The following is a 14,772-nucleotide window of genomic DNA, read 5'->3' as shown; positions in this document are numbered from 1 at the left end:
CAGAAGTGTCGAAGGGTCTCGCATCTGTGGGCGTACAGTAAGAGCTAGATGTTGTCTCACAGAGCAGTGAGTAAGTGAGTAGAATAGTTTGCCTGTTGAAGTAGTGAGTGCATCTAATGTGAATGAGTTTAAGGGAAGATATGACATCTGGTTTGGGTGATGTATAGCCTCCCTCATTAAGTCCATGACACCCCTCCCCTCCCCTGGAGACCTCAGATAATAATAATATCATTACTCAAGCTGCCTTTCCACATCTCAGTTTGTTGAGCTTTATCTATTGCAAGTATTATATTTGTACTCCTCATTGCATTCCTCACGAATATTTTCCAGCATGGTTCTCACTTCTGACAGTTCATTTTATAGTATTCTTTTCTCCATTTCTAAGCTTTTCAATAACCTCTAGAACATTTTTCACCTTCCAGATAAGATTTTATAGAAGTTTATGATGCTCATGGATATGTTTTTCTAACATGTCCCTTACATTCTCAGTGGGGTTCAGATTTGTGGCGGCCAGGCAAGATGGTGAAAGCTGCTGTTATGCTCGCTGAACCACTGCAAAACAATTTTTGCACAATGAACAGTTGCATTGTCATCCATGAAATGACCGTCACCTTCTGAATAAAAAGTCGACATTGCAGGATGGACTTGATCGGAAACAATGTTCAGATATTCCTTGGAGGACACCCAACCTTCCAGCAATATCAGAGGATCTATTCTGTACCAACAGAACATGCCCTACACCAGTGATGGCAAACCTATGACACATGTGTCAGCACTGACACACTGGAGGGTTTCAGGTGACACACCTTGGATGTTGAAAAATATTGGTATTCTGATGAAAAAACTGCAATAAATCGTATAAGATCACTCTCAGTTAAGGCGAAGGTAGGTTTTGGCTTTAAGAATAAACTCAAAATATTTCAACGTGATTTAGAAAGTAACAATTTTAAGTGTTTCCCAAGAATGAAAATTTTTTTTAACGAAACCAGCCCCAAAAATCATGAACAACATATCAACCAATCTTAAAATCTTTTCTAAAGCTCTTCTAACAATTTTCTCTTCTACATACTCTTGTGAAACTATTTTCTGCCTTAAATAATATCAAATCGAAAGGGAGAAATAGATTGAGCAATAATTTGAGCGCTGCCTGTGTAGCATTAAAATGTACACACTATAACCCTTCTATAAAGCAACTTTCTATCAGCACTCAAATGGTCGTTAAATGTAATGTAAGTTTGTAACTTCAGTTTATTAAATTAATTGTATAATATGAATTCATAGATTTTATATCAATGTCCTATTAAATAAATAGCCTAATATGATATGTATAAGTCACCACACTAAGAGGCAGGCCCAACATTCTTGAGTACCACTATTGATATTGTTAAGAATTCTTCCTGAATGTCTCGATGTGATGGCTTCCCAGATTTTTAGTAAAGTGAGGAAGCTGAATTTCTTAAGATTTAGATAATATTATAATGCTGTTGCAGATTCTAGAAATAGGTTCTCTGATTTATATCTGCTTCTGTATAAAAGGTAGGTTTTACCCCACTGTATTCAGTGATTATGTCTTCATGGCATAGTGTATTACACCAGAGCAACTCTAGTTCAGGTAATGGACATAGTTTATATGTTCCTCCAGACAGTTCTTAGACGTTCTTCCTTTTTTTTTCTGAAGTACACATACTAGCCACTGAATTAGAAATCTTTATGCATATGTAAGTAAACATCACTTATGCAGCATATATGCAAAATACTTGATCATGCATCACTATATGTACTGACCAGCAACTATTTAAAAATGCTGCTGGTCAGTAATCAGTTGATCACAAAGGAAAAAAGAAAGGATCTTTCGGACTTTTATGAAGAGTTTATTGTGGGTTGCCCATCTGACCGGAGCTACAATTTTGAAATCAGTATAGCTGATTGGTTTCTCAAAAGGTGAGATCTCTCGGGTATTTAATCAGTGGAAAATAACCGCATTGCTTGTCTAATAATCTAAACTTAATCTAATTAGCCAAATCAATTTAGTTAAATATTATCTCTAGGCATGTGTTTTCTCCACTAAACTTTTTCACTATATTTTCTTAGAGTATATATTGACTTACTTGCTAAGAAATTTTTGATATGCTTTATTCTTCTTTTCCATGGCAGCTTCTTGAGTTCCTCCATGGAGTTTGGATATTTCTATTCTTTTCAACAACTTCACCACATTCTTTCCTGAATGAAGCAATGAGTGTTTTTTTTTTTTCTTTTAGAATCTACCACTGAGTCTCCAAATGTTTGATTCTTACTTTCAGACTCATTTTTCATTTCATTTATTTTTTTGTTTTGATATGAAATTCATTCAAAGTGATGTTTAAATCCTCTGTGTTAGGCTGCCCAAACATAGACTTAAGTCCAAGTCTAGTCACTAGAGGAACTTTTCTGAGCCTTTCTTCAACCAGTTCCTAAGTTAGTCTATCTCTTGCATGGACAAACAGGTTTTTTCTCCTGGAAACTTGGGTTTTTCACCTTTGGTTAAACTCAACAAAATTAACTGTAGAATCCACAATATTTCAGATAATAACATATCCTATTAGGAACCATGAGATGGCAGCACTTGTTTGCTAGTTTCTTCATCGATTGCTGCTCAGTCTCCAAAAGTTAGATATGGCTAAAACAGTCTCACCTTCTCTCTATCACAGAATAAAGCATGTTAGTTGATTTTTTTAGCTGATATGAAATTCATTTTTGTCCTGCTCAAAACTAAATGGTTATCACTTCCTGTTTCAAATTCTCTGTATCCTAAACCAGCATAGAAGATATCACTATCAATAATAACATAGTGATGAGACTTGTCTTATACTATTTGTCTTCTCTTCATGTGAATTTTTTGCATCTTTATGTTGGAACATGATGTTAATTGATACACAATGATAATGATGGATTTTTCTTTTCATGTGATAAGATACCACATGAAAGGCTGTTGCATAAACTGGAGAATATGGGATTGAAATATAAACTCTTGACTTGGATCAGGGGATGGTTGACAGACATATCAAAAAGTGGTATACAGTGAGTGTGAATCTGCCAGATTTAAGGTGACCAGTGGTGTACCTCAGGTTTCAGTCCTTGGGCCATTATTGTTTAATCTATACATTAACGACATCAGGCAGGGTCTATCATCAGATGTGCAATTGTTTGCCGATGATGCGAAGATAGGCAGGGAAATCAGGAATACTACTGATATTCAGCAATTATAAAATTATTTGAATAGACTGGAAATTTGGGCAACGAAAATGGCTGTCAGTTTAATGTTAGTAACCATAAAGTTATGCACTTTGGCATGGCTAGAGTTCCAGCAGCATATTATATTAGTAGTGTTATGCTACAAGAAACTGAAGAGGCAAGGGATCTTGGCGTATTGGTGGATAGGAATTTAAAGTTCACATAGCAAAAGTTGCAAATACAACTCGGAGGATAATTGTGATGTTGAAGCAAACCTTGACGTGTAAGGATAAGGAAGTCATTTTGTCTCTTTATAAGGCTTTGATAAGACCACATCTGGATTATTGTGCGCATATTTGGTCTCCCAGTTTCCAAGGGTATAAAGAAGTTGTGGAAAGGGTGCAAAGTGTGAAAAAAATCTCCTCCTAAAGATTATATCTGGATTATGGGATTTAGATTACGAGGACAGATTGCGAGTATATGGATTGCAGCCTGGTTAACAGGAGAATGAGGGGTGATATGAGAGAGGTCTATAAACTTTTGAATGAGTGTTATAGGATATCAATGGATGAAATTTTTCGTTATATGGAAGATGGGGAGAGAACATTGGGACATCCATGGAAGTTAAATTTATTTGCAGCCAAGAAAGAGGTAAGAGCTAGGTTTTTCTCCCAGAGAGCAGCGAGTGAGTGGAATAATTTGCCCTTAGGGGGTGGTGAGTGCATCTAGTGTGAATGAATTTAAGGGAAGGTATGATAGCTGGTTTGGATGATTTCTCGATGAGTCCTTGACTCCCTGGAGGTCTCAGATAATAATAATAATAATAATGACTAGTTCATGTCTTGAATAGAAATTTACCAGGTACTTAACATTATTATTAATTTCACTCTTTTTTTTTTTTTCAAATTTTCCCCAAAACATTTCTTATATGTCTGGTATTTATTTCCCTCTGCTGTTTAGATCTAGAACAACTTCTGTACTTAAAAAAATATCTCAACTTCATAATAAAACATTGTATTATAGGCACAAATAAGTTTTGCTCTCCATTTTCTCCTTTAGAACTTATATAACTCTACTTGAAACCATTCAAGAAGATTATATTCATGTTTAGTGTTGAATAATATAGCTCTTCCTCCTCCTTCCTTTCCGTGATCATTATTGCCTTAATATAACACCTTGTATTTTATAATAAGATAATAATGATTTATATTGTTATTTAGAAGGATCTCATCTGTTTTTAACTTTTTTTGTATTTGTGAGACCAATTATGTCATTCTAGTATTTTTCTGATTCCCAGTTCCATTTCTTTTTTGTTGATACTTCTTGCATTGGTGGTGGTGCCAGTCTTGAATTCTGCTGATATTGATCATAATACGATGATGATGTATATGATAAAAAATATAAAAAAAATGGACAGTTTTATAATGACTTTTAGAACAGTTCTTAGTGTATTGTTTTGGCAGTCATATCATGTAATATATTAATTTTGTTTTATTTATTTCTCAGGACGAATTAGTGCACATTCCATGTCATCTCAGCAAAGAGCCAAAAAAAGATTTTGAATGCAGTCAAGAGAAATTACTTCAAATGGTTTCTGAACTTCAGAAAGCAGTTCACATGAAAGACAAAATTATCAGGTTAGTAATGTTATAAAACAACATCAGGTGAAATATTAATCATTCAACATTGAAAGAACTCATTTTCAGCCTGTATCTTTTTGTTGAGAGTGGTTTATCCTGGGGATTTAAATTTAGAAATTTGCATCAGCATTTTATAGGCAAGTATTATGCATCTATGTATACTAGTCTGATAAAAGAAATGCAAGATTTTAGAATTGCAAAAATTATCAAGCTGTAGCAATTAAGCTTCTACGTCACCATCATCAATTTCCTGATATGTATACCCCCATGGAGTGTTCATGTTACTATGACAGCATTACATGATTAAGTATACATTATTATTAATCTCTTTTCAACAATTTTTCTACAAATCAATCTATTACTTGTGAGCACTCCAGTATTGTCGTATCTAACATTTTGTTATTCTAAGGCACTTCTAACTGAATCGATCCACCTAGACTTTGGTCTTCCTCTGAATCTCTTTCCTGCCAATTTCTCTCTTATTCCATATAAATTTATTCAGCTGGCTACCTGCCATACCACTTTGCTTATTCTGTTGTTTATTTCCAGATTTAACCTGTCATTTTTACTAAAAACAGTGCCTAAATAGCAGAAATATTTTACTTGTTCTATAGGATCTCCAGAATGCAGCTCAAGTTTTCTATGCTCCTGTCTATTTTCATAGTTTTGGTCTTTTCATTGCTGATTTTCATGCCAAACTTGTTCCAGCTGTTATTCAATTTAGTTAGTGAATCCTGGAAACTAGACTGTTGTACTTCTAAACACTAGATGTGCTTAGGAGTACATCATCATCTTCATAAAGCAAAATGCTCAGTTTGACATCTCAAATTCTAATATCAGGCTTGATGCCACTTTCTTTCAAACTTGTAATCCATATAGATCAGGGATGGGGAACCTTTTTAGTATCAATGCGAAAATTGCTAATTTAAAAACTTCCGCGGGCGACTGGCAAATTTTTTTCTCATGCAGTACTCGCAGTACTGCATGAAAAAAACAAAGTCAAAAGTCTATGTTTTGACACGTGGGAAAATGTCATGGCGGTAATTGGGAAGCAACCAATCAGAGAAAGTCTGAACTTTGCCTGCGAGAAATGCTCCCGATTTCTTTTTATTTTAATGGCTGGTCTCGATTTGATGGTTGCCAGACGTATAACGATCATATTTTATGTAATATAGTTATTTTTGATTTTGTATATTTAAATATTTAAATTTGAATAAATTTAATTATAATAAATTTAAATTATTATAAAATTTTATTTACATGTACATACAAGTACATCAGCAAAGGGGTGAATTGAAATAGACTCGCGGGCGAGGGGTTCCCCACCCCCTGATATAGATGATAAATAAGAGTGGAGATAATGTGCATCCTTACCTCTTATTTTACATTAAACCATCTTCCTGTATTTCCTTCAATTCTAACTGCTGACTGACAACTTAAATATAAACTATGTACTGCTCTGTTCCATTCACCCCATGTAATTGTAGTGTTTTGAAAAGCTTTCCTCTGGGCACCTTGTCATATGCCTTTTCCAGATCTACAAAACTTAGATACAGATCCTTGTTATATCCCCATGATTTCTCAACTATTTGTCTTAAAAGTGAAAATCTTATCTTGACAACTATTTCGCCTGAACCCAGCTTGTTCTTCTCCAAGTTTCTATTCCATGATCTTTCTCAACCTCTTTGCAAGTGCACTTGCATAAATCTTACCTGGAACACTTAGCAGAGAAATTTTCTCTGTAATTCTCGCATTCAGTTTTATTACCTTTTTTATAGATGGGTACTATGAGAGCTCTATTTGAATCATTGGGAATGCAACCTTCTGACCAGGCCCTCTGAATTATGTAGCATAGCCACTGCAAAATTTTTATACACCCTATACTTTAAGCATTTGGTTGAATATTATCTACTCCAGCTGCCGTTCAGCATTTTAAGATTTTGGTGGCTTTTTCTTTTTTCTCAAGTATTGATATGTACTCCTGTTTGCATTCTTCTTGAAAGTTTTCTAGTATGGTTCTGTCAGTGCTTGGTTCATTTACCAGTTTTTCAAAGTAATTGCTCCAGACACCTAGGATATCCTTATCTTCAGTTTTCATGTCACCATTATCATCTTTGATTCCTTTTACAGTATTCTTTTCTCCATTTCTAAGCTTCTGCAATAACCTCCAGAACATTTTGCCACTTTCCTAATATGTATTTTCTATATTCTCACCAGTCTTCCTATAAATTTTGTTATGGGAAGACTTCGGTAAGAATATAAGAAGTTTACAGAAGCTATACACACATCTTAGCTCTCTTACATTTTTTTCTCTGTATTCTTTTAGGGCATCTGCCGACTTAATTGCTGGTAACTTTTGGTATGCTTTCTTCTTTTCCAGGTAACTTTTGGTATGCTTTCTTCTTTTCCAGGTAACTTCTTGTGTCCACCATGGTGTTCTTATTTTTCTATCCTTGCAGACAACTTCACCATATACCATCCTAGCTGAATTAATAAATGTCATCCTCAGAGTTTTCCACTGAGATTTAAGGGGTTGCTTAAGGGTCAAAGCCAAATAACTGGGAAGAGACCTCCACATCGCCTTTCAGGAATGTGGAGAACCGACTGTAGTTTCTGCGGTTTTGAATGAGGATGGCTTGGCAATTTGGGACTTAGCCAATGAAATTATACTCTCTGTTGGCTTAAACTACAAATGCATATGATGGTACAACAAACCACAGATGCAATTAAGCTTCATATGTTAACTCGGATTTGTGTAGTACTGTGCGGAATGGTTAAATATTGCCATTTATTGCTAAATTTTAATTTTATGGTGTAATTTTTTGTTTAAATGTAAAACCCTTGACTTTCATACCAGTGGAAATGAGAAATTTCCATATGGAAAACAAAGGCTTTTATTAGGGCATTTCAACTGAAAATTAGTTCAGCCAGTTGCATCTCTAATCCAGTGCACTAATCTATTATCCAACTCCAGTTTAATTATCAGCTGGTCATTAGGTATATCAGAGGTTTTTGCAAAATTGAAATACAGTAATCTACTGTTTATCCAACCTTTAAAATAATGACTCTTAAATTACCGACTTCTAGTAGTCGGTAATTTAAGGGTCACCATGTAATTGTACTTCAATTATCAGAACTTGTCATTCCGATAATCAATGGGTCAGATAAATGGTAGATTACTGTATACCACTGTGTATGCATTTATCTTGTCCAATGCATGTGTCACCTGATAATAATTAAGTTGTTCTACAGGCATTTACCATTAATAATATTTCTAATAATTAAGTAGATTGCAAAACATGATCTTCCTTTAGCAAGCAATGTTTTCCATTAAAGAGAATGTGAACAGTTCCGAATCTTTATCCTTTAGGATCTAAGCTAGATAACTAAGAGGAGAACTCGACATCAGCAGAATTCAAGATAAGCACCATAAACATAAGAAGAATCATTGGAAAAGAAGTGGAACTGGAGAAGAATTAGTGGAATATCATGTTGATATAGCATTTATGAAACAAGAGAACAAAAATAGGAGAGTCTTCTATATAACAACCACACGATGTTATATCTTGGCAATGACAATCAGGGAAAGGAAGGAGCAGCTATAGTCTTCACCACCAAATATGAAGATAATCTTGAATGGCAGGTAATATCAGTAGAGAGAGAGATGTAAATAATTATCAAAATGGAGAAATTGGAGACAATAAGGGTTATTTGTGCCTATGATCCAACAGAAGGTTCTACTAAGGAAGAAGTGGGAGAAATTTTTGAGTCATTAGAGAAGTCAGCTGATAAAAAGAAAAAGCTGGTCCTTGTTGTAGATATAACCATCAGAATAAAAAATGAATATATAGAAATGTGTTGGGAAAATTTGAAGAAAAGGACAAAGCTAATAATGACGGTAATTGCCTGTTGGATTTTTATGCAGGACATGGATTAGTCATCACTAACACCATGCTCCAACATAAAGATGATCACAAATTTACATGTAGAGAAGATACAAGGAATAAGAAAAGTCTCATTAGCACCATTAATCTGTTTGTAGATTTTTTCTTGTCATGTAGTATAACCTGCATATATAATAAATTTGAATAATTGGAAGATATCAGATAAATTTAGGCTTTATTGATTCTCGAATATCTATTAGTAATATTTTATAAAAGTAGAGGAGTTGCCAGTAAAGGGGGTGCAGGCAAGCAACTAAGCTAACTGTTGAGCAACAAAATATGACCATCTCTGCCATCAACTGTAGTGTATAGGAGAATATTAGATTTGTGGAATTTAGGTACTCCATGAATGTGAGGTGGTTTAACATGAACAGGTTTTATTTTGTTGATGATTTCTTTGAGCCAAGAGGTCACTTCTTTCAATAATTTGTAGACTTTTTTTCTTTTGAGCCATAGTAGGATCTTGATCGGTAATTTGGTAAGTAGAATTGTCATTTAGGAGATCCTGCATTTTTTTTTTTTTTTTTTTTTGTTGTTATTGTAATCGTCTTCATTCACAATAACTGTAGCATTACGCTTATCAGCTTTCGTAATCACAATATTTTTATTCTTATATAACATTTTTAAAGCAGTTATTTCTCATCATCATCAAATTCCTGCCATGTACCAAGGGGTATACAGGATATGATAGTACTACATGAAAAGTTATTTCTACACTTCGTTATTTCTTTCATTGTATATTGCTTTTAGGTGGTCTAGATTTGTTTAGGATGCTAGCTATGCCTAAACAACACATTATTGGCTATTGAAGATGGAAGATTTTAGATGCCTAATTTTATTTTCATCATAATTTCTAGTTTTGGAACTTGTTTAGGTGTAACTGCGAAGTTATGTGCGCGACTGAGAGCGGTCTTAGCTTCTTCTGTAACTAGAAATTATGATGACCATAGAATAAGGCATCTTCCATTTACACAGGATTAGGTGGAAGAAAACAAATGTGTTTTATAGAAGTCATTACAGGTTAGAAAGACTATTTTTATAGTCAGCAATGGATGTGAAGCATTTTTCTAACCTGAACAAGTATGGTTGCATTAATTTACCAAAAATTTGGAAGCCTGTTATCTTAAGATGAACTCCTATATAGCTGTATACTTCTTTTTTACAATATTAGAGGGCACCAAATTAGGACTCTAGATCTTTTGTGTTTGTTACAATTTGAATTGTTTCACTTATTCATTGTCACATGTTAACTGCAACATGTAATGTGTTCTGATGATGCTGGTTTGAAATCCAGCAAAATATAAGCCAGTCAATAAACATCTTTTTTTATAATTTAGTTGGTTTGGTGTTGTAATACCATTAAAGTGAGTTATGAATAACATTTAACACCTAAGCTTGTCTATTAGATCAGTTCACCTAGAGTTAATTAGGGATTGCCAGTATGAATTCCTCTGTTTCATTTTATAGCATAACCAAGACCTCCTTGCAACCTTTACCAACTTTGGACACATGCCACTGAAAGATTTGGTGAAACCCATTTGGTCACTTTTAGTATTTCATAGGCATTGTGAGGCTTCTTACTAAGCTGCCATCTTATGGTCTTCATTCTGTTCTTTGTAAGTGGATAGGTAGTTTGCTCTTTTGTCATTTATTTATTCTGATTCATCTATTTATTCATCATCTGATTTATTTTTATTTTTTTCATCAACATGGGAATATCCAAGGCTCTGTGCTTTCACACATCCTTCCTCTTATATATCAGTGATCTTTTCTTATCAACATACAGTCCTATTCATAGCTTTGCTAATGGCAGTACATACATTCAGTTTCTCTTCATTTACAAAACCTTGTATTTATTTAGATGACTCAAATTTCAAGATCTTCTATGACCAATAAATTAAACATTAATCTTTTTGCAGTTCTTGAGTGAGGGTAGATAAGTTAGAGAATTGTAATTCTTGCCAAAACACAATCCTGTCTTATTTCCTTAAAGAAAAACCATACAGGAACTAAGACAGGACTTGTGACTCGCTGCATCCATTAAGCATTATGCCTCCCCACACCATGACTCCAGCATTACCTTATCTAACCCTTTCATGCCACATCAAGCATTGCCTAGAATTGGAGGAAAGATTAAAAGTCATCTGTAAAGAGTACTAATGTATCTTTTCCAATTTTTATGGAAATAACACCACTGAAAACATGCTCTACGATGAGCTGTGAATAAAGAGATGGCAGATATCTCGACAAACTGTGGCAAGATGTCTGTGATAAGTAGGCTTTTGGGCGCATAGGCCTACTTGTTGCAGATGTCTTGTCACAGTTTGTCAAGATATATGCATACTTGTGCTCGAATGGAGCCAACTTGCAAGCTGACCTGCCATGATGTGTCAATTACATTTTGCTGTTATAACCAAAACTCTGTCTTCATACTCCATGGTAGAGTGAAGGTAAACTCTTAGCAAAATGTCTAGAACATATTCCATTGATTTAAAATGCTGCCCAGAACTTGGATACAACGCTATGTGAGATTCCAAACACTCTGGCAATATCTCTAATTCTGCAGACTTTTTCAAGCGTCCCCAAAAATTGTTCCCTGCATGAAATCATGTAGATCAGTGTTTCCCAACCTGTGGTCTGCGGACCCCTGGGGATCCGCGAATAATTCAAAGGGAGTCTGCGGGATAGTTTATTTCCATTAAACTTTATCTTATCATGTTGCTCACACCTGTTGATGAACACATCCAAGTTTTCAAATTTATTACACCAGAACTTGGATACAACGCTATGTGAGATTCCAAACACTCTGGCAATATCTCTAATTCTGCAGACTTTTTCAAGCTTCCCCAAAAATTGTTCCCTGCATGAAATCACGTAGATCAGTGTTTCCCAACCTGTGGTCTGCGGACCCCTGGGGATCCGCGAATAATTCAAAGGGAGTCTGCAGGATAGTTTATTTCCATTAAACTTTATCTTATCATGTTGCTCACACCTGTTGTTCACATCTGGCCTAATTGATATGTTCATATTCTTCTGAATATCTCCATTTATAACAGTACTGCATTGTCATAAACGGCACATTTAGTGTTGTAAAATTATAATTTATTACTTCAACTTTATGATATGTAAAATATAAAAAATTTCTATTTTGGATTTTATGGGGGCCACAATGAATTAACATTCGCTACAGGGGGTCTGCAACATATTAGCATTCGCTACGGGGGGGGGGGGGACACGACTTCAAAAAGGTTGGGAAACACTGATCTAGATGATGTCTTTGAAACATTACAACACATCCAAGTTTTCAAATTTATTACTCCTTCACAAAAAGAGCCTCCTTCAAACACAATTCGCTTAGTATAGCTTTTTGCCTTTTATCCTGTTGAGTGCTACCATGTGACCCCTTTTCATGTGATTTGAAAATTTGAATGTGTACCTGCTTTCTGCTCTAAATCATCAATTGTACAAATTGCCACAGGCTGATTCATCTGAATTTGCAGTTATAATCTTCAGAAATAGTGTCACTGGTGTCCTTAGGTTTTGGACACCATTATAGTTAGGTTTCTATGAAGTCAAGTTACAAGCCTAATGCATATTGAAAGAAATGTATACTTAGGCTTGGGTGTTATTTGTTATTCATAATGATGCCTCACAGTATAAACAACCAAGATTAAAAAATATATGATTAATTTATTGAACTTACTAATATACTCAGTATTTTCATAGCACATCACTGTAGCTAGCATACCAGATAGCTATAGAAAACAGTTCAAATTCTAACTGAAAAGAAGTAACAAAAAAAAAAAAAAGTCCTAACAGGGTATCAGAGCAGTGTTTCCCAACCTTTTTGATGTCGTGGACCCTCTGTAGCGAATGTTAATTCACTGCAGCCCCCATAAAATCCAAAATGGAAATTTTTTATATTTTACATATCATAAAGTTGAAGTAATAAATTACAATTTTACAACACTAAATGTGTCATTTATGACAATGCCATACTGTTATAAATGGAGATATTCGGAAGAATATGAACATATCAATTAGGTCAGGTGTGAGCAACGTGTAAGATAAAGTTTAATGAAAATAAACTATCCTGTGAATTCCCCAGGGGTCTGCAGACCACAGGTTGGGAAACACTGCTCTAGAGGGTGCCTTGTTATAAGCAATGAGTACTTTCTGAAATAATTTCTTTTAACAGGGATTTTCAGAAGAATGAAAAGAAACTGGCACTTCAGGTTCAGAATCTTCAGTATCAAATAAGCAGAAATCTGCATGTGCTAAGTGACTTCCATATGGTGGACAAACATATAAAAAACACTGTTGATGCATTTATGAAGGAAAATAATGTTCAGCAAGAAGAGCTACATACCCAAATTGAAAATGAGATTCACAAATTAGAGAGCAAACTGAAATCAGTATCTTTATGATAACAATAAATACAGTAGAGACTTGTAAATAATGTGCCTTTGGAATTGAATTTTAACTTGAATCATTGTACAGTCAATAATTCATTGCTTTGTATTAATGTAAATTCATAATGTATTTATTTATTTGTTTAAATTTACGAGAGATAAAAAATAAAATATTTTATTTTTTTATTTCAGAATAATTGCACTTAAGGCTAATTAATAAAAGGGTCAGCAATTAACTTTTTTATGCTATGCATATAATGAATATGAAGCACAATACACATGCCATGATTCTGTTATAATAAATAAAAACCTTAATCAAGACACATTATGCTTCTCCACACCATGACTCCAGCATCACCTTATCTAACCCTTTCACGAACATTCTTGTGATGGCAAACAGTGTCACTTTCACTTTTGACAAAAATGACAAATTCCTGTTACAACTGATGCACGCATACAGCACTTGAAGGCTTACTGTATAAAAGAAAAAGGAAATCAAACATGGTGCCTTTTGATATCTAATTTTATCTTATAAACCATAAAGATAATGATCTGTATATAGAATATTAGAGTTACTTGCAAAAGATCACATGAAATATTAGATATTGAAATATTAAAAAAGTACAACCTCCATACAGCTTTTAAGCACTACTGTAAACTTGCTACCCTTATCTGTTCCACCAAAGACCAGCTCCCTCCTCTTCAGTGACTGGAGTATATAGAGTTCCATCATCATCAAATTCTTGCCATGTACCCTCAAGGGGTGTAAAGGATATGATAGTACTACATGAAAAAAATTACATCATTATTAATTTCCTATCTACAATTTTCCTCCAAATCAGTCTGTTACTTGTCAAGACTCCAACATTATCAGATCTTATATTTCTATCGTCTAAAGCACTTTGTACCGTATCAATCCACCTATATCTTGGTCTTCCTCTGGGTCGTTTTGCTGCCAACCTGGCAGAGAACACTTGTTTTGCTAATCTTTCCTCGCCCATTCTATTTAAGTGACCATACCACCTGAGATTAGCTCTGCTAACGCATTCCTGGATGCCGACAATGTCAAGTTCTTTCCTAATATCCTCGTTTTTAATATGATATTGCCATTGATGCCATCTGTTCATGCCTATAATCTTTCTCAGGACTCTCATATCTGTGGTGTCTAGTCTTTGGTCAAGTGTTTTACTTCTGACCCAGCTCTCAGATCTATAAGTTAAAACTGGTTTGAACACTGTCTTGTATACAGCTAATTTAGTGTTCCAACTAATTTCTCTCTTATTCCATATGAATTTATTCAATTGACTTCCCACCATACCAGCTTTGCTGATTCTGTTGTCTATTTCTATATTTAATTTACCATCTTCAGTAAAAATCGTGCCTAAATAGCTGAAATGTTTTACTTGTTCCACAGGTTCTCCATTCACAACACAGTTGACATTTTCAATGATTCTGCCTATTTTCATTGTCTTTGTCTTTTTATTGCTGACCTTCATACCATATCCATTACAACAGCTATTCAATTTAGTCAGAGAATCTTGCAGACTTGTAGCAGATTTATTTAGA

At 34.5% G+C, this 14,772-nt stretch overlaps 1 protein-coding gene across 2 annotated transcripts in view; it reads left to right on the top strand.

Annotated features, from left to right (window-relative positions):
- The window catches only part of LOC150094756 (uncharacterized), a 90,696-nt gene extending 77,343 nt beyond the window's left edge, over window positions 1–13,353 (top strand). For both annotated transcript variants that reach the window (XM_090411120.1, XM_090411121.1), the window contains 2 exons: window positions 4,717–4,847; window positions 12,993–13,353. In XM_090411120.1, the coding sequence (XP_090267246.1) occupies window positions 4,717–4,847; window positions 12,993–13,221 (360 nt within the window). In that variant the 3' untranslated portion in view covers window positions 13,222–13,353. The remainder of the gene's footprint in view (window positions 1–4,716; window positions 4,848–12,992) is intronic.
- Window positions 13,354–14,772: the final 1,419 nt, after the last annotated feature.

Source organism: Typopeltis vanoorti, chromosome 21, assembly GCF_054136105.1.
Source record: "Typopeltis vanoorti isolate ZY-2024b chromosome 21, IOZ_Tvanoo_1.0, whole genome shotgun sequence".
Classification (NCBI taxonomy): Eukaryota; Metazoa; Arthropoda; class Arachnida; order Uropygi; family Thelyphonidae; genus Typopeltis; species Typopeltis vanoorti.
The sequence above is the reverse complement of the archived record's forward strand: the minus strand, read 5'-3'. Positions and strand labels throughout refer to the sequence as shown.